At 41.5% G+C, this 21,411-nt stretch overlaps 1 protein-coding gene across 1 annotated transcript; it reads left to right on the top strand.

Moving 5' to 3' along the window:
* Window positions 1-7,798: 7,798 nt before the first annotated feature.
* On the top strand, window positions 7,799-19,316 carry LOC103057379 (keratin, type II cytoskeletal 5-like). The gene is made up of 7 exons (XM_088138528.1): window positions 7,799-8,254; window positions 11,342-11,556; window positions 12,868-12,928; window positions 14,210-14,305; window positions 15,661-15,825; window positions 17,691-17,816; window positions 18,696-19,316. Exons 1-7 carry the CDS (start codon window positions 7,799-7,801, stop codon window positions 18,918-18,920), a joined length of 1,344 nt encoding a protein of 447 aa, XP_087994654.1. The 3' UTR covers window positions 18,921-19,316.
* Window positions 19,317-21,411: the final 2,095 nt, after the last annotated feature.

The raw sequence follows: 21,411 nt of genomic DNA, 5'->3' as shown, positions 1-21,411 counted from the left end.
TCCTGAGAGTGTCTGCCCATCTTGTTGGGTCAGATAGGGTGGGCATGCTTCAGGTCCCTTCCCTCAAATGCTGTCATCTGCTGGGACCTTGAAGGTGTGCCTTCTCCATAGCCACCCCAACCCTTTGGAACAGCCTCCTACTTGAGATCCAGATGCCCCCCCTCCCCCCCCCCCCCATAGCATATCCTCTTAGCCTTCCAGAGAAATTTGAAAACCTGGCTCTTCCCCCAGCACTGGGCTAGGATTGGGATGAGGATGAAGTACAGGTTATCATGATGGTGTGGTGGGAAAGGGATGAAGTAGTTGTATGTTGTTGTTTTATTGATTTTGATGGGAGCCATCTAGGATTATTGCATAAGATAGGCAGCCATATAAGTCTTACAAATAAAGAAAAGAATGCCCGGCATGCACATTGACTCTGATTGCATTCCCACTTCCCATTAAACCAGACTTTTCCAAGCTGGGTGACTTCCCAGGATATCCAGAATGGCCACACTGGCTGGGGGATCCAGATTGAGAAAGTCTGTCAACCCACCATGTGATTTTGTTTGGCTAAGGATGACCTATGCTGTATGAACCTAGCTATTGTGCTTATGAAGCACAACTCATGACTCAATGTGTTATGTGAGCCCAGCCAGTTTTAGTTTATTCAACAAACCATGACACAGAGCAATTAGTAAACCAAGCTAATTTTCAAACAGGTTTTTAGATGAGTGTCTAAACCCTTTTATGTGTACATCTAAAATTGGAAATGCCTGTTTGCAAAATTATTTATATGTATATTGATTTATGTGGCTGCCCGTCTCACCAGTGCAACTCTAGGCAGCTAGCAAGAATTAAAATACAGTATAAATACTAGATGATAGATCAATTGATAGATGATAGAGTACTTATATTGTATTTTAAATACACACACACAGAGTACTGTGCAAAAGTTTTAGGCAGGTGTGAAAAAATGCTGTAAAGTAAGAATGCTTTCAAAAATATGTATTGTAATTGTTTATGTTTATCAATTTACAAAATGCAAAGTGAGCAAACAGAAGAGAAATCCAAATCAAATCAATATTTGGTGTGACCACCCTTTGCCTTCAAAACAGCAAGGCACACTTGCACACAGTTTTTGAAGGAACTCGGCAGGTAGGTTGTTCCAAACATCTTGGAGAACTAACCACAGATCTCCTGTGGATGTAGGCTGCCTCAAATCCTTCTGTCTCTTCATATAATCCCAGACAGACTCAATGATGCTGAGATCAGGGCTCTGTGGGGGCCAAACCATCACTTCCAGGACCCCTTGTTCTTCTTTACACTGAAGATAGTTCTTAATGACATCGGCTGTATATTTGGCGTTGTTGTCCTGCTGCAGAATAAATTTGGGGCCAATCACATGCCTCCCTGATGGTGTAGCATGATGGATAAGTATCTGCCTGTATTTCTCAGCATTGAGGACACCATTGATCCTGACCACATCTCCAACTCCATTTGCAGAAATGCAGCTCCAAACCTGCAAGGAACCTCCACCGTGCTTCACTGTTGCCTGCAGACACTCATGATTGTACCCCTCTCCAGCCCTTCGGCAAACAAACTGCCTCCTGCTACAGCCAAATCTTTCAAATTTTGGCTCATCAGTCCAGAGCACCAGAGCCATTTTTCTGCACCTGAGTTCCTATGCTTTCGTGCATAGTTGAGTCACTTAGCCTTGTTTCCATGTTGGAGGTATGGCTTTTTGGCCACAATTCTTCCATGAAGACCACTTCTGACCAGACTTCTCTGAACAGTAGATGGGTGTACCTGTGCTGAGTCTTGCCATGGTGTATGACCTGTGACATGAAACTGTCTTCCACAACCTCACCTTAATAGAGTTTGGCTGTTGCTCACCCAGTTTTAAGCCTCCTACACAGCTGTTTCCATTTCAGTTAATGACTGTGTTTCAGCCTACATATGAAATTGATGATCATTAGCACCTGCTTGGTATAATTGGTTCATCATACACCTGACTCTAATCCTACAAGATCCCTGACTTTGTGCAAGTGTACAAAGTGTGCAAGTGTAAGAATTGATGCTGGTTTGAAACCAAAGGGTAGTCACACCAAATATTGATTTGATTTAGATTTTTCTTCTGTTTGTCACTTTGCAGTTTGTATGATAAACATAAACAATTACAATAGATATCTTTGAAAGCATTCTTACTTTACAGCATTTTTTCACACCTGCCTAAAACTTTTGCACAGTACTGTGTGTGTGTGGATATGCACACTAACACAAGGAAGGACAGTGCTGATCATGAAAGACGCTCACAAGGGAACAGCACCATCCAACTACCGGCCAATAACCTGCCTCCCCACAACATGGAAAGTTCTTTCAGGCATCCCAGCTGCCAAGCTACAAGACTATATGGGCCAGTACATGAGCACAGCTCAGAAGGGCATTGGGAACAACACCAGAGGCTCAAAACACCAGTTACTCATAGATAGAGCAGTCGCCCGAGACTCAAGGACTAGGCAGACCAATCTGAGCACAGCCTGGATTGACTACAGGAAAGCCTATGACTCAATGCCACACACATGGATCTGTGAATGCCTGACGCTATACAAAGTCAACAGGACACTAAGGACCTTCCTCAAGAACTCAGTGGGACTGTGGAAGACAACACTGGAAGTCAACTCAAGACAGCTCGCACAAGAGGCCATCAAGTGTGGCATTTACCAAGGCGATGCACTATCCCCACTACTGTTCTGCATAGGCTTAAACCCCCTCAGCCAGATAATCACAAGGACTGGATATGGGTACAAGTTCAAGAGTGGAATCACCATCAGTGTGATGGAATGGAATTATGAAGGCCAGACTCAGGGAGAAAAATGTTTCCTTTCATCTCCTGAGGCGAGAGGGAGAGATAAGAGGATGAGACTGGCACCTCCCTGAGGAATTCACAATGTTGTGGCTGGCATTACTTGGGAACTGGGGTTTGAGTCTGGGAAGATTCTTGCTAGAGGTTATAGCTAATAAACACAGCTGGACTGAATTTACATGGTCTCTTGGAGTTCCTTGAGCTAGGCCTGACATCAGTCTTCCCAGACTCAAACCCCAGTTCCCAAGTAATGCCAGCCACAACATTGTGAATTCCTCAGGGAGGTGCCAGTCTCATCCTCTTATCTCCCCCTCTCGCTCAGGAGATGAAAGGAAATGTTTTTCTCCCTGAGTCTGGCCTTCATAATTCCATTCCATCACAATCAGCCACCTCCTCTACATGGATGTCATCAAGCTGTATGCTAAGAGTGAACAAGACATTGACTCACTGATCCACCTGACATGGATATACAGCGAGGATATTGGGATGTCATTCGGACTGGAGAAGTGTGGCAGGATGATACTAAAGAGAGGGAAGGTAGTTAAGACTGATGGAGTGGAACTACCAGTGGGCCACATAGCAGACATAGAGACCAGCTACAAGTACCTTGGTACCCCACAGTCACATGGGAACCATGATGAGGAGGCAAGGAAGACAGCAACATCCAAGTACCACCAAAGGATAAGACAGGTCCTGAAGAGCCAGCTCAATGGGAAGAACAAGATCCATGCCATCAACATGTACACCCTGCCAGTCATGAGATATCCTGCTGGTATAGTGAGCTGGCCAAAGGAAGACATGGAAGCTGCTGATGTGAAGACCCAGAAGCTCCTCACAATGTATGGAGGTTTCCACCTCAAGTCCAACACCCAGAGATTGTACACCAGCCGCAAAGAGGGCGAGCAGGGTCTGGTGTGGGTCAAAGCCATTGTCCTGGATGAAACCCAGAGCATCCAGGAGTACATCAGTAAGATGGCACCCAAAGATGAGCTGCTGAGAGAATGCCTCAGGCAGCAGCAGACATGGGAGGAAGTTCAAGTGGAGGAAATACCATGGCAAGACAAGCCCCTGCATGGGATGTATCATCGACAGATAGCTGAGGTGGATGACATTGGGAAATCCTATCAGTGGCTGGAAAGGGCTGGACTAAAAGACAGCACTGAGGCACTGATCATAGCAGCACAAGAACAGGCGCTAAGCAGCAAATCCATAGAAGCAGGGGTCTACCACACTGGACAGGACCCAAGGTGCAGGTTGTACAAAGAGGCCTCAGAGACAGTCCAACACATAGTGGCAGGGTGTAAGATGCAGGCAGGAACAGCATATACTGAACGGCACAACCAAGTAGCTGGCATTGTGTACAGGAACATCTGCACTGTGTAGGGCTAGACCCTCCCAAGTCCAGATGGGAGATTCCACAGAAGGTCATGGAGGATAACAGGGCTAAGATCCTGTGGGACTTCCAGATCTAGATAGACAGGCAGACACTGGCCAATCAACCAGTTATCATAGTAGTAGACAAGGACCAGAAGACAGTGGTGGTGATAGATGTAGCAATGCCAAGTGACAGCAACATCAGGAAGGAGCATGAGAAGCTGGAGAAGGGCCTGAAGGAGGAAATAGAGAGGATGTGGAAAGTAAAGGCCAAAGTGGTCCCAGTGGTGGTAGGAGCACTTGGGACTGTGACTCCTAAGTTGGGAGAGGGGCTCCAACAGATCCCAGGAACAACCTCAGAGCTCTCTGTCCAGAAGAGTGCAGTGCTGGGAACAGCTAAGATCCTGCGCAGAACCCTCAAACTCCCAGGCCTCTGGTAGAGGACCTGAGATTGAGGAAGACACACACCATCCAGGGAGGTGAGAGGGGAATTTTTTATATAAAAAAAAATACCATTCCCAACCAACTAACACCAAGTGGCTCTCAAAAACACCATTCACTAATAGCAGGGGCTCACTTACTCTCCCAGCCCTGTTCCTGAGAAAACAACCAGGTCTTCAAGGCTTTCCAAAAATTGACCAGAGTCAGGGCCAGCCGATCCTTGGGCAGGATGTTGTTTAGGAGGGCAGGTGCAGCCATTTCTATATGTTAATTATAAAAAAACTTATAATCAGGCCTGGGTTTGTGTGTAGGGTTCCCTATTGGGTATTATCATGCCCATTTGCCCTGAGGCTGGGCAGCAGAGATCATGGTTGAGGTCTCTATCATTTCATGGCGAAAGGCTGACATGGGTCATGATGGGCCCTTAATTCTCAGTGGAAGGCAAGGGGGATGTAGGATTGAGAGGGGATACAACAGAGGCGAGTCTCTGTTTTGCCTGCACTTCCTGCATCTCACAGGAAGAAGTATCTTCCTCCACAGGAAGGAAACTTTAATTAAATGTAAGTTCTTCCCTCAAGCGCCCAATGATCTGTCCCTGTTTAGAACAGGGTAGTGTAAACATTAATTTGCATTTGTTTAACATTTTGAAAGAGTTAATTGGCAAACGCAATCTGTAATTACGCTATGTATTATTAAAATAATCTGCACGAACAGTAATGTGCTCTTTATAATGCTGGCACTGTACCGAATGTAAATCACTAAGCATAGGCTCCTTCAAAATCAAGCACCACCACCTTTATCTGCGTAGCTGCTCCATTATCTATTTTATTAACATAATCATTCCAATTCATTTTGTGGCAGAAAAATCATAACTGGCACAGGGGGTGTATTTGGAAAAGGCTACTGATTAAATTTGTTTTAATTGCAATGTCATTGCTGTTTATTGCTAAGATTCTTTTTCTTTGAGTCCCACGTCATGGTGTGAATGACTAATACGGGTCACTGCTGATAAGTGTTGGCATTCATCAAAGATTATCCTTTTTTAAAAAAAATATTCTTAATAAGTAAAAAGCAACAGAAAAATCAAAAGAAAGAAAGAAAAAAGGGGTAAAGGAATAGTATACATACATATAATTGTATACATAGATATAATTGTATACATAGTAGTATAATCCCTAACCCATCTATGTTGGTATTGATCCTTTTTAAAAAGAAAAATAATAATAGTATTCCTGCTGCAGAAGCTTTACATTGAGGTGAGGGTTGTAGTGAGAGTTCAAAAGATGTAGTGATTAATAAAAATGAAAACAATTAAAAAAATAAAAAACAAAACAGAAAAATATGCGTCTATAAGAAAAAGCATTCAAGTAGGCCCTCACTTTTGTTCTTTTTTTCCCCTCCTTTCTTTTCTTTTTCCCCCAATGCTACCTGCTACTTACGTATTTTTATACTATGCTTTAAAGTTCTACAATTATAACTCATTTCTGTTTAGATCATTTTAATTATTTTTAACAGTTTCTCCTTTTCTTCAAAAAAGCATATTCTAAGTCTTAAATTTCCTGGCTGGGTGGTATCTTGTATATAAGAGAGCCATTCCTGATTGAATTTGGTTAGACTTCTGTTACTAATATATAGTCAATTTTTCCATGGCTGCATATTCTCTGATTCTGGTCTTCCAAACCAAAGATTATCAATAATATTGGCAAACATTGTAAAAACTGAGTTAGATCCAGGCTTATCCTGAATGGAGTGTTTCCTCTTGTGCAGTTTGACTGGATTCTCCAGGCTTGCACTGAAGGTGAAGTTAGGGGCAGAAGATAGAACTGGTGAATACTCACTTTCCTTCTGAGGAACCCCAGAAGAAAGGATTAGCAGAAGCCCTTCCGTTTGCACAGAGGCAAGTCTGTCACGTTCTCAGTAGAAAGAATGTTGTTCTGACTTCTTTGCCATGTTCTTAGAGAAGGATACATGCTGAATAATGCAATTTTTAAAGACCAGGTGTCAGGGAGTAGGAACATGTAATTAAAGGAGAAATAATAATAATAAAAAATACTGCAGTACCATCTGTCAAGTTTCATATTTGATGTGGATGGAATTCCAGGGCAAAGACAAGGATTTTGGACGATATATTCAGTTTTATTAGAATTCATTGCTCTTGGGAGAGAAACATTAGCAGTTGGATACAAAACGTGTGCATCTTTCGATCAGCTTCAAAACAGATACGGCTCATTGTGGAACATCTTAGTAAATTTGGTCAGTGAAAAAGAAAACAGTGATAATGAATCTGAATGTTTTCCCCCAGAGCCTCTGCAATTAATTTCTAGAGCAGTTTGGTATAGTGGTGAAGGTGTTGGATTAGAAACCAGGAGACCATGAGTTCTAGTCCTGCCTTAAGCATGAATGCCAGCTGGGTGGTTTTGAGCCAGTCTTTCTTTCTCTCAGCACAACCCACCTCCCAGGGTTGTTGTAATGAAAATAGGCAGGGAACATGATGAATGCAGGCCTTGACTTGTACAAAAAACAGAATACAAACCAAATATTTTTGGTGGAGATGAAATTGATGGGAGATTTGTCAGTTTCACCACTGCACTGAACAGCTTTTTTCCTCCTTACTGCAAAGTTGGGAGGGGAGGAGAGGACTCTTCTCTCTTCACTTATATTGCTATCAATTTACTAAATGTACAGCAGGAAGATGGAATGATCTCTATGCATCCAAACTCAGGGCACTATCAGAGAAGGAAGCCTAACCTTTGGCATGGAATACAAAATGGAAGGAAGGAGAAAACGCTTCACACTCCAATCATGCTTTGGTCATAAGAACTTTCAGTTACCTTGGAAATGCTAATGAAAGGGAAGCAATAATAAGGCAAATGTTGAATGGCAACACTTCATTTAGAAGAGCCTTCTTGCGCCTTTTTATTCTTGCCTAGCACTTTTTGTTTACTTTCTACCACAGCCTCTGGGGTCAAGATTTTGCTGACAGGCTAGGCAGACCCAGTAATACCCTAAATTAACGCTGCCATCCGGTCTCTCCTTCTGCATATAAGGAGTTGCTTCAGGTCTTGCATGAAAGGAGTTCCTCCATCCACTGTTCTCCTCCTATGTCTCCCATTCTTCTCCAAGCACCCTTCTGACACAATGGACCAGCAGCTCTTCTATCATGTCAACCGCCGGAAATCTTTCACCTCAGTCTCCACCACTGGCTGCAGTGATGGGTTGCAGATCGGTGAGGCACAATATCACTCGGCCAACTGCACCTTCGAAGGAGGCAACAGCAGCAAAAGTTTCCATAATTTTGGGAGAAATCACAGGATCTCCTGTTACATGGGCCACCAGCCGAGAAACTGTAGAGGTGGTAGCTTGGATATGGGAAGTATTTCAGGCCACAGCTTTTTTTCAGGTGGCTACAACTTTGGATACCCAGACATTCCCAATACAAACTATAGAAATGAGGGGTTGTTCGAGGTTAGTATTAACAAGCACCTCTTAGAACCTCTCTACCTGGGAGTTGACCCACATGATCATCAAGTCAAAGCCCAGGAGAAGGATCAAATGAAAGATCTGAACACCCAGTTTGCTTGCTTCATTGACAAGGTGAGTTCATCCTTCCCTACCCACCCACCCCAATTTTAATTTGAGGCAGAAGGAACAGTACACATAGCTGAATATACTGGGATTCAAGGCAGGAATTGTAATGTCTCCTTAGTTTTATTATCTCACCCCAGGAGGTACTGAGTATTGTGTTATGTATAAGGATTTGGGACACTAAGCTTGGTTTGCACATGTCTTGCCAAACGATGTGGTAGCTGCAAGCATCCTGAGTGAATGGTTCACAGTTTCTAAAGGAGGCTAACACAGAATTGAATATTTTGTGATTCAGCATACTGTGGGGACCAGGCCATCAACTAAGACTGTAATATTGTTTGTTTGTTTGGACCTAGCATGTTACCCGCACACAACAATTGTGTTTTGTTAACCTAGGTTTCAGATTTAGCATGTTCTGGGAACCCATCCAAAGTGTAAACTGACTCAGGTGGAAAAAGCAAAGTGTTTGGAGAGATTAGTGAAACAGAGGTTTGAAGCAGGTTACATCAATGACATCCCATTGACAACGTCAAGGACCAAACCACACCTTATTTGGGAGTTCTATGGTTGGAGTTCTGGGTCTGGAATTCTCACTGTAATTTATTTTTTTATATAAAAGTGGACAAGGGAGATACCACATTTTTAAAAGCATCATGTTTCCTGTCCCCCGTCCACAGCTTATTAGTAGACCTAGATGCAGATTGATCTAGACAAGACCATGGTGTTAGAGGGAAACTGCACAGAGACACAGACCCATACAAAATTCAGTTTGACCGAACAAAGAAGATGAGTTGAGTTTGAGTTGTTTCTTGAGCTGAACTGAGCTTCATGAGTTTAAATTGAGTTTGAGTTTCACTGTCTTTAGCCTAATCTACTGCATAGAGATGCTGTCTTGTCTCATCTCGTCTTGTGTCAGAAATGCAGGAACTGGAAGGGAGATAATTATTAATCTAAATTTTAAAAAAATTAAAACTGTAATAAATATATATATATATATATATATAGAGAGAGAGAGAGAGAGAGAGAGAGAGAGAGAGAGAGAGAGAGAGAGAGAGAGAGAGAGATGCTGTGAAAATAAAGGAGGAGGCCTTTACCATAGAAGCCCTGAGCTTTTTGGTAGCATGGTGGGGTGGAAGAATATTAACTGTGTCACATTTTCCACTGAGTGGTTTTGATTGAACTCTCAACCACATTTCAGTGCTTCTCTGGAAGCTTGAGGTTCAGTTCTGCACTTTTGTAGTCCAGACCTGGCAGCCCTGTTTGATGCTAGTTGCCTACACCTATAATTCATAAAAGGGCGAAAGAAGGAATAGCCCGAGGAAAGGTAACATGCCCATTTACTTTAACTATATAGGGAGATACAAATCTTTCTTCCTGAACTTCAAAGGACCCACCTCAAGCATTCAAATGCAGAATTGCTTAATCCCAGGCTTCAGATCAAAGCTGAAACAATACAAGGAAGTGAGTGTTTTTAAACATCTGGAAAATGTTTAGTAAGGCTCAGGGTTTCCAAGGTAATGGGAGTAATTTGTAGAAAAGGCTACATATGAATGCTGCTCATCCTTAAATGAAACTCTGCTCAGAAGGAATTTAAACTGGCAGATCCTGTGCATATGATGCAGGCGTGGAGAGCCAGCGGTCCAGATGTTACCGAACAGACTACCAGGAGGCTCAGCTGGCACTTTTAAAACAGAGGATGATGGGAGTGCAGTTGAACAAATATCTGAAGAACCATAAGTTTCCCACCTCTTCAATCTATTTCCACATATTTTTGAAGTAAAATTGGATGTTTCATAGTAAAATACAGGCATGTCATTTCCACATGTGTTTGTTTATATCTGGGACATCCACATAGGCATCTGTCATGTATGACAGAGCCACATGCATATATACACACTTACAAGCCTTCAATATCAATTCTGCTTTTGCTGCCATTAATATTAACATTCTCTTTCTCCAAAGAGCTTAGAGGACTGTAGATGGGTCTCACACAACCCTAGGAGGTAGATTCAAGTGACAGAAGTTGGCCCCAAATCTTTCAGTCACTTTCACACTTGAGAAGAGGTTTGAACTTAGCTTCTCATACTGATGTTCTCCATCGTAATCAGAGCAAAGGGTGTTGCTTCCTTCAAGGAGTACTTCAGCCCCAGCTTCTTGTTTTAGGAGTTAAAACCCAGATTCCCACTTTAAGTTTGGATACATGGCCCATCCTTGCTATGCAAAATAGGCCCTTGGACATTAGAAGTCTATGGTGGTTTCATACCATTCCGACCAGCAGGACTCCCCATCCTGATACGGCCTTTGCGCTTCCAGGAATTGCTGACTTGTCTGATAGCAGCTGGAGAGGGGACTGAACAAGGACGTCTCAATTTCATCAGTTTCTTTGGTTCATGTTCAACGTATAAAATCAACACATTCACTGACTCATTTCAGTGAATTACTGACATTCACTGGGTATTAGTCTGAGCCACCCAAATGTGCCATGGAAGAACAGCAAGTTCATTAACAAATCAAGGGCTCCTCCTACAAGCCCACAGAGTCATCCAAAGAGAAGATGGTTTATTATTGCTGGGTCCGAGTCATTGCCTTGGGCTGTGCTTCTGCTGCACCAGGACCATTAGCTATGTCTGGCCAATTAAGTCAAATAATGAATCACAGGGAAGAGAAGTCCCCCCACATCTGAGAGGGTCTTCCTCTGGGAATTCATTACTGCATTAAGTATGTCTCTAAAGTGGTGGAAGGAGATTGAAGCTGGGCCCCATCTCCACCCATCTAATTTCTAGCAGGCTAGGTGGTATCAAGGAAGCTTTTCCCGTTCCTGAAACCCCCACTCCTTTCCACCATCTTTTCTCTGCTGAGAAGAGGTTGGGAGGGATCCCTGAGGGCTTTCTTTGGTGTAGGGGAAAGAAATGGTGTAAGTGAGGGTTACCTTAGGTTGGAAGAATCAGGGAATCGTACAGGCCAGGTGAGGCTTGCAGGTCAAAGGGGCTTTAGCCTTTCCTGGCTAAAGTCTAAAAAGTTGTATTACTTGTTTGCTTTCCAAAGCCTCAGGAACTGATCAGCAATATATCAAGTTTTATCCTCACTGCATTTTAGGTCAAAAACCTGGAACAAAGGAACCAGATATTGGTAACCAAGTGGGAGCTGCTGCAAAACCAGAAGATTCCAATGGTTAAGAAAGACTTGAACCCTCTGTTCGAAAACTACATCAGCAGCCTAAGAAAAAGACTTGACTGTATGTTGAGTGAAAAGAATAAATTGGGAAACCAGCAGAGAACGATGCAGGACCTGATTGAGGAGTATGAATGCAAGTAAGCCATCCCATAACAAGGTTGATAATGCATTGTGGTTATTCCTTGCAATGAGTGGATGCCAAAGGATTCTAATCCCCCTCAAAACTCTTTGCACAGAAGAGGAACCTGGAGAATATGGCTGCAAATATTGCTTCTCTTCCTTCTCTCCCCTCAGCAATAGCTAATGATAGAAAATGGGTGACAATTTCAACATATTGCAAAGTTACCTTCAACTAGGGTTGGGCAGCACTTCAGATTCCATCCTCAAATGCTTTTCAGAATGCATGGATACATATGTTGTTCCTGTCCACAATTCTTCAAAGCAGCCTCATCTTTGACCGTGTGAAAAAGTGTAGATTTAAAGAATTGCAGTGAGGTGCTATGCTTATGTCTCTGCATGCTCTGAAACCATTTTTCTGGAATAGAAACTGAAGTGTTGTACAGACTTATTGTTTTCCCCACCTCATACCGAACACCTTTAGTGACCATTTTCTTGTCTGGAGGGGAATCCCTATCATGGCAGCATCACATCAGGCTTTTGATAACTTCAGCACTCCCTTCAGATTATGTCCACTAGCTGGAGGATCAATGGAATGATACCACTGGCCCCACATTCCCTCATATCCAGTCATTCCACTTCCACACCATGTATAAGTGATGTCATAGAATCATAGAATTGGAAGTTGTCTTAAAAATCCAACGCCCTGCTCAGTGCGTGACACACTCCAGCATCTCTGGCAGATAAGCATCTAGTGCCTGTTTGAAGACCTCTACCAAAGAAGAACGCACCATTTCATGTGGCAGCCTGTTCCACTGGCTCACACCTTATGCAGTCTGGAAGTTCCTCTTGATGTCTAGCCTAAACATCCTACTTTATAATTTTCACCCACTAGTTCTGGTCCTGCCCTTTGGGACAATAGAAAATATGATTTGGGAGTGGAGGTGCTGTTTTGTTTTGAGCCTGAGTACTTTTTACACCTGTAGTTAGTTTTCTCCCCAGGCAGCATTCAAAATGAACGCTATTAGGTATTGTAGAATGTGGAGCTGGGTGGTACATTGGTTGAAGTGCTGGGCTAGGACTGAGGTGACCCAGGTTGAAGGCTGCCCTCAGCTGTGGAAACTTCCCGGATGTCTTTGGCCCAGTTATTCTCACTCAGTCCAAGCTACTTGACAGGGTTGTTGTTACAGGAAAATTGGAGGAGGAGTGCTCCAATGTCTTGAACTTCTAGTAGAAAGGCAGGATATAAATCAAACAAATAAAAGAAGGAACTATACTAAACTGATTCCTTTTCTTCTCTGCCTTGCTTTTGCATTTTGAAATCCTGCAAGATACAAAGAAGAGGTTCGTAGGAAAGCAGACGTAGAGAATGAGTTTGTCCTGCTGAAGCAGGTGAGTAAGTTGAATGTCTGCCCAATTTTTTAAAATAAGTGTGTTAGCAAAAATGGAGGAATAAAGAGGGGAATTATCTATACTTATTTAACTTTAACTCTAGTAGCAGAGATGAATCCAATTACATCAAGACTCCTTTTGGTACAGAGTGTGTGCATCTCCACTGCTGTCCCATTGACATTTCACAGTGTTTAGGGATACCCACTGAATCAGTCCTTCTGATGAGGTCCACAGGTGTGGCTTGGAATTCTGTCAGCTGGAGTCTCGATTTAAGACACACTGACAGATTGCTCTGTTCATTTCTAGGGGGTCTTGTCTGCATGTTCATACTAAACTTGCAGAGAATGACTGACTGGGCCCTGTCCATGCATTAAAACACAGATCAGCTTATATGTGCATCAATAGACACGTGGCTGTAGGGACCCTGGGTTTCAAAAAGAGAGAAAAAATCTTCCTTATTAATTTATGAGCATCTGTATGCTGCCTCCTCTTATGATTCTAGGCAGCTTACAATCAGGCAAAACTGCTATAAAATAGTCATAAAACCAAACCATTAAAACCATTAAATACAGTTAATAAACACTGCTGCTATTGTTAGGCAGATCGAACTGCTCTCCCAAAGAAGACTGTTTTTACCATTTTACAAAAGGTCGTTGAGGTAGGGGCACATATGACCTCGAGGGCAAGCTCCTCCAGAGAGAGGGGGCTACTGCTGTGAACGCCGTTCTCTGCAAAAGCCGTAATGTGGCTGCATGCTGCTGTGTATATGGGATTCTTACGTGTATGGATGTGTTATTATGGATGTGTGTTTCTGCACATGCCTAACAGGAGAACATGCTTCCATCACATTCATTCTGTGCTTAAAGAACAGGTCTCTGTGCACAGAGAGCAGGCATAACAGGTGAACAGGACAAATGTGTACTACATAACACAAAAATGACTGAAGCAAATAAAAAACAAAATAACAGCACTCCATTCAAATGCAAATATTAATAGAATCATGGAATATAAGGAATGGAAGAGTCTTTGGAAATTATCTAGTTGCTACCCTCTGCCAAGTGCAGGAATCCACTTCTGCAGCAAAATCCATTTTGCCAAATCTATCTTGCCAAACCCACTTCTGGAAACTTTGAAAGACGTTCTGTAGAGCAAAAATTCAGAATCCAATTTGTTTTAAATGTTCTTCCCAAAGATTGGAATCCTTGGGAAGGATTCCCCATTACTATTCTCCTTGATTTTGAAATTACATACGTTTTTATCAGTGTCTTTTTTCCCCTCCAGGAAGTAGATAATGCATTTAAAGAACAGAAGGAGATGGAATTGAAGAAGGAATTGTTGATAGAAAATAAAGAGTTCCTGAAAATTTTTTTTACAGAGGTCTGTATCCTTAAATTGCAATGTGAGAAGCAAGTCTTAGGCAGTGCCCAAATTTGAAATATAAATAAAAATAATAAATAAATCACTACCAACATTTTCATTTCATATCACTGATAGCTCAGGTGTATTTATTGGATAGTAACTGTTGCAAACAGCAATGATTAGGCACACAACCTAAGGTCTTTTGAAATGCCAAATAAGTCCTCTATACTAAATTATATCCCTCGCTCCCTCCTTCCCTCCCATCCATCCATCCATCTTACTGATCCCTCTGCCATTATTTTACGAGGGAATTTCACATAGGAATCAGTGTCTTTCAACAGACATTGTCTTTTTAAAAAGACTGCTACCCCCTCATCCTCCTCTACTTTCTCCATTTTGGGGGCACAGGAAGGACAGAGAGGTCGAGCTAGCAACAAGCTCCTTAAGTCTCCTTTCCACTGCCTTAATACAGCTAGGGAGAATAAATCTAGAAAGATAGTTCTGGCTGAATTAATGAATATGCAGTTAAGGCTGAGTAAACAACAGCCTCTGGTTCCGAAATTTGCACCAAAACACCTACATTCAGTAGCAAAATGCTGCAATTCCATTATGCTCTTTTTGGTTCTTTAAAAAAAAAAAAATAATAAAAGGCAAAATAGGCCTGTCAGTGCCCTTACTTATTGAAAATTTCCAGTGCAAAATGATGGGCTTCCCATAGTCCTCTGAGAATCCCCCATCCTTTCAAAGTACATTTGGAATTTTTTTTTTTTTGGTATAATTTTTATTATTAAAAAGTACATTTGGAATTTGATGACAGGATCCTGTTAGCCAATTGTAACCCTACAAATCATTTTTGGTATGATTTACATGAGATTTTGTATGATTTGTATGACAGCCAGTTTGGTGTGGTGGTTAAGGTGCTGGCCTAGAAACCAGGAGAAGGTGAACTCTAGGCCTCCCTTAGTTATGACAGCCGGCTGGGTGACTTTGGGCAGTCTCACTCTCTCAGCCCAACCCATCTCATGGGGTTGTTGTTGTGGGGAAAATAGGAGGCAGGAGTATTAGGTATGCTCGCTGACTTGAGTTGACTGTGTATGTGTGTGTGGACGTATATGTATATCAGGATAAAAAAAAAAAAATTACAAGGTGTTTTGTTAGTTGACCTTGTAAGGGTTGATGAGATTTTTGTGACATAAAAGAAAGATAGGCTTGACATGCCAGCAGCGATCTTCATTAAAATGATGTATGGATGCCATCAATTGCTCAGAAATTTGATGTGCAGATTAGCTGTGGTCCTTTGCTTCTAGATAGACTGTTGATGTCACTTCCATTGCTGTGAGTTACGATCTCAGGCAGATTCTGTGCACTTCCAGGAACTGGCTGTATTGAATTGTCATCTCTCTGACATATCTGTGGTGCTCAATATGAACAACAGCAGATGTTTGGACATGGATACCCTCATCCAGAACATTGATAATTGGTATCAGAGCATTGCCTACAGAAGCAAGGAAGAAGCTAATCTTTTTTATCAAAACCAGGTATGAACCTGAGGCATGGAGTGTGTGGTTGATTCTTCTAGTTTTTTAGACCAGAATCTATCATGTTCTGACTTCTGATTTACATCTTCTTGTTAGCCAACTCTTAGCTTGCAGGCTTCATATTGCCTAAGGATACTCTGTCAGCCTTTTATCCAAATCGGCACAGTACTCTCTCTCTGTTAAACAATGCTGTTCATAGCAGCGATGGTAGCTGTCCACACCAAAAGACCCATGGTTTTTTTATGTGAAGCCAAAGGATAATTCTTAATAAGTCAAATGCTTTGCTCAACCTAGTAGGTAACTGTAAGGATAGTAATGTAATAATAGCATAATTAAAGTAGCTAATTAAAATGTCCAAATCAGTTCCCCTTATGAAGAAGCAATTCTCATAACCCTTCACTAAACTTTTCCTCAACTGCTGAGCATTGCTATTCCTGTAAATATCAGCAGCAGCAGTCGCAGCAGTGTGACATAAGTTACTTCATTTTCATATGTGGTGTCAGTCCAGCTTAATATAGCAAACATTGTAATGTTTATTTTATTGCTTGCTACATTATTTGATAGATCATTACTAGGATGGTTTAGAGTATTTCTTCTAAAAACCCTAGTAATAAACTAAGATCTCACCAATGAATCAAAATAGATGGTGGATTGGTTTCCCCACCCCACCCCACCCCCTCATATTTCTCACCCTGTATAACAAAGATGCCAGAAAGGAGTAAGCAGCTACTATATTTGCAAGATGGACTTGTTCTTTAAATAAAATTCCAAGACTCAATATTTGGAGCTTAGTGTTGCAGCCTGGAATTAAAGGATCTAAGCTCAGCAAATTATTCTAAGTAGTAGGACAAAATGAATCTCTGTTCTACCCGCAAGAAAGCAAGAAAACAAATCCACACCTCATCATCACCCCACCCCCAAGCTTTGTTCATTTCAGGTGTATCATTTGGGATAGCTGTGAGAAGATCATTTTGTTCCTGCAACTGATAGACTGTAGGCAGCCAGACATCCTTACTGACTTGTTGCAAATCTACTAAAATTCTACCTGTTAGCAAGTTCTTCTGAATCTTATATTTTCTCAAGAAGTTCTTATTGCAAGCGCTGGGGGTGGTGGAGAAACCTGTAGAAGGCAATTCTGAACTGTCTGTATTTTGATACATTAGTGAAAGGAAGGGATCAGCTAATTATTTAGTCCCTGTAGCTTATTTTGAATAAATTCTCTTTTTGCTGTAAGTGTTCTTTGATAGTCTCTTAGTGAAGACCTCAGAAATATGTCCTGAAGAGCTTCACAATCTTGTGACTCAGCTAATTCTCTCAGATGAAATCAGTGGATATTTATACTGTGGCAAATGATTCAGAACTGCTTAGAGGTAAAGATGGAGCTGCCAATTCCAGACAGAAACTTTGCTCAAGGACTTTTTGCAGGAAACAGAAAAAAAAATGAAATTATGATATATGGAGTTGATGATTAGTAAAATTAATAGATTATAGGAAAAAAGGATGTTAATATGTAATCCTAGAGTAAAAATTTAATATAAGCTTTACTTACATCTGCTGTAAAAGAAGTCGGAAGTCATTATTTTTTTGTATTTCGGTTTCTTTTTTCTTTATCTTTCTGCACTTCTGTTGTTCTTTCTCTTTATTCTTTCTTTTCTTCTACGCTTTTTCTTGATTATTGGTTCTTGTTAGTTTTTATTTCTGATTTTAAAATTTAATACAGTCATTATAAAAAAAAAAGAAACTTTGCTCAAGAGAACCATGGTCTTTTATTTGAAAAGGCTGAAGTTCAAGAACCAATGAGGTAGAACCACTAACATTTCTGTGCCATAGTTCCTTTGCTCTTCTGTCTTCTCTCTGGCTATTAGATTGAAGATCTTCAGAACAAAAAATGCCAGTGCCATGAAAACCTGCAAAAAAACAGTGGTGAAATTGCTGAGTTGAACCGGGCCATCCAAATAATGCAGTGCAAAGTAGATGCTGAGAAGCAAAAGGTCAGAAAATCCTTCTGTTCCCAGATTTGACAGAGGCTTCCTTTGGTACAAGATCAAAACTTAAACATACTGGCTTGCAGTTTAAAATACTGTATAAATGGATTCCCTCTTTTGCTGCCAAAATTGGGGTCAAGCAACAATAATATGGGACTAAAAACTATGTCAAACTGAGGTGGGGAGTAGATGCTGGTAAACTACAATTCACAATCATCCTAATTAGCATGGCCAGTAATGAGGCATGATAGGAGTCATAGTGGGAGCTATATTTGAAAGTTCATAGGTAATTTACAATCTAGTTATAAAATGAGAGTTCTACATCCTTGATATGTGACAATGAAAAACACAAAGGGTGAACTCACTCAGCGAAGATAGCTATCCAACTTCCACGCAAAGGTGTTCCTATGTGGTGGAAGAAGAAATACTTATAATGTTCAGTGTAAACTTTACAGTTCTATTATTCTTCAGTGGTTCAGATTTTAAACTGGGCTGGAGAAAAATTCAATTCTTCCTACCATCCATCCACCAAGCAATCAAATTGTTGCTCTTCCCTGCATGGTTCCCCAAGCTCCATCCCAGAACCCAGCCATGGGGTGTGAGAAGAGGGCTAATTGCCAATTATTGCTGCCAGATACAATAGTGGTTATGGTGGGGGGCAGGTGAGAGGAGACTTCAGTATCAACTGAAAATAAGGTTGTGGGGGCAGAGAGCATAAAAATAATTTTTGCAGTTTTGTGAATGGAAGATGGAATTTATTGTTCTGTTCTGTTCTGTTCTGTTCTGTTCTGTTCTGTTCTGTTCTGTTCTACTCTACTCTACTCTACTCTACTCTACTCTACTCTACTCTACTCTACTCTACTCTACTCTACTCTATTTTTTCAGACTACTGCTTTGCAAGTAGCCATTGGGGATACTGAACATAATGGAGACCGTGCTCTAAAAGATGCCCGAGCAAAGCACATAGAACTTCAGAATCGCATGCAGAATTCCAAGGATCAGTTGGCTTCCATCTTACGGGATTACCAGGAACTCATGAATACCAAATTGGCCCTGGATATTGAGATTGCAACATACAAGACAATGCTGGAGGGAGAAGAGAACAGGTGAATCTCACAAACAATCTCAAACTAGGACAGATTGTTTTACTTACTACTTCATTGTCCGTAGCAGCAGCCACCCTGTGGGGTGGTGGGGAGTGGGGGAGGAAGTTAAACGTCTCAGTCTGACAAAAGAGGCAGCCATTGCAATACAAAGCCTGCCTTCTTTTGTATGTTTGTCTTGGCATCACACAGATGTCCCAAATGGGGTGGAGCTTGCAGTGCAATGCAACAGGATCTCACCCAACTGTTGTGCTACAAAAACTAAATGAAGACAGGCTTTTAATTGCCTCAATGTGGCTGAGTTACATTAGAAGACTCATTAGATATCATTAGTGGGGATCCTGTCTGGAACATCCTATTCTTCGTCATAAAATGTGTTCAGCCACTACAGTGATGTCTGTTTATTCACGCAGCTTAGACAGGAGGAAGTATCAGTGTGTCCCCACCTGCAGCCATTGTATAAATATACCCAGACAATATATGGGGGGAGGGGGGGTTCAATTCCTGTTGGGTTGTCTTCATCTCATTCTATAAGAGAGAAAGGCTTAAGTCATCCTTAGTTTTCTCGGTGTTAAAACTATTATTTTGCTCTTAAACCAACAATATCCAGGACAGCTGCAAGGGGTGTAAAATCTGTTATGCTCGGTCAGCCTACATGGGAGGCAAAGTTGGGCAACTGACGGTGACCAAGAACAGGCAGCAGAGGCTGTGTAGCTTACTGTCAATTCATGGATGAAGAGCCCTTCAACTTAGCAGTGGGGAAAGGCCTTCAATTATCTTTCAGCTGCAAAGTAAAAGAAAAATAATGATAAAATGCTAATCACATATACATGCACCAACCCCCTCCCCACCCCCTCACTAAGAGCTTTGCGGATTAATCTCACATTCTGGTTTCATTGTGAGATTATACTGAACAGTCTATTCAGAGAGCTTTAAAAAGGCACCAGACTAGAAGTTTCTTGAACATTATTCAAAACACCTGCCCTCTCTTCAGGATCAGAGGCTATGTGTGTCTGAATGCTAGCTACCAGGGAACAGTTAGGATCTGCTTCTGAGCTGTTGTCCTGCTCATAAGCATTCAAGAGGGACCTGGTTGGCTTTGGTACAAACAGAATCCTGATTTAGATGAGTCCTTGGTCCAATCCAGCATGCTTGTTCCTAGATTTTAGGCCTTTTCTTATATTTTTAACCCTGGCCTTAACTTTCAGCCAGTTATGTGGTCTTTGGCTAATCATTGCTGTCATCCTTGTGCTTCTTTCGCAGTATGGGAATGGTAATAACACTGATCTATCATATGGGGCCAATGGGATGATGTGAAATGATGTAAGGTCAAGCATGTGCTGGTTCAGTTCTAGCTAAAGTAGGAGTGTGGCAGCCTGGTCTCCATCACATAAAGCTTGTATCCAGATGAACTCGAAGTACAAATCTTGGAATTCTCAGCCAATAGTTGTAGTTTCAGCTCATCTGGAAGACAGCAGTTTTGTTTATTTGTTCAGATGTGTCACATTTGCTCTTTGTTTCAAAGCATATTTGAGTCTGTGTGCATTTGTGTGTGTGAATGTGTATGTGTGTGTGTGTTTTTAAAAATTTTTAAAAGCACATTTTTAAAAATTCACCAATTGTCAGGCCTAGCCCAAGGAACTCCAAGAAACAATGCAAATTCAGTTCAGCTTTGTTTATTAGCTACAACCTCTAGCAAGAATCTTCCCAGACTGAAACTCCAGCTCCCAAGCCAGCCAGCCACAACAGTGTGAATTCCTCAGGGAGGTGCCAGCCTCATCCTCTTGTATCTCCCACACTCCTCTGGCGAGCTAAGAAAATGTTTATATTCCTGAGCCTGGCCTTCATAATTCCATTCCATCACACCAATTCAGTTATTAAGGAATTTCCATGTTGGCCGAAATTCCAAAACTAATCTGAAAAATTCCTATCTGTATTACACAGATCTTTAAAATCTCAGAGCAACTATGACTATACAATTTAAGAAATATCTGGCTTTTTCTTCCTTTTTTTCTCTCCTTTATTTTAACAGAATATGTACAGGAGGATCCATGAGTCTGGGTAAGGAATCTTTTCTCTGAACGTTTCATTTCTTTCAATTTAAGATCCAGGAAACGTCATAAGAATCACTCACTGAATCATGTAATTCTTTTACAGCAGTCTCAGGTGCTACGTGTGCACTCCATAACACGAATCATTAGACTGAAGCAAAATCAATCATTGAATGCATATATGGAATATGATGGTTGTCCATATGAAACTCCAGTGAAGAAGTTGCATCTAATCAGCATGACTGACAGAAAATTTGTAGAGCCTTGGTAGCTGCGCAGATTAGTACAAAAAGGGATTGGGGCTTCACTGTACATTGTTCACATGAAACAATGGTTTTGTTTGAATGTCATGATAAGCCACTATTTATTGTATCAAGAATGAACTTAGTCTCCCTGCATGTTCAAGTATCCCCTTCTTGTCTCCTCTACTGATTAGAAGGCTTGACC

Source organism: Python bivittatus, unplaced genomic scaffold (genome assembly GCF_059951505.1).
Source record: "Python bivittatus isolate LINGU-HERP-01145 unplaced genomic scaffold, Pbiv_v1 ctg000220_np1212, whole genome shotgun sequence".
Taxonomy (NCBI): Eukaryota; Metazoa; Chordata; class Lepidosauria; order Squamata; family Pythonidae; genus Python; species Python bivittatus.
The sequence above is the reverse complement of the archived record's forward strand: the minus strand, read 5'-3'. Positions and strand labels throughout refer to the sequence as shown.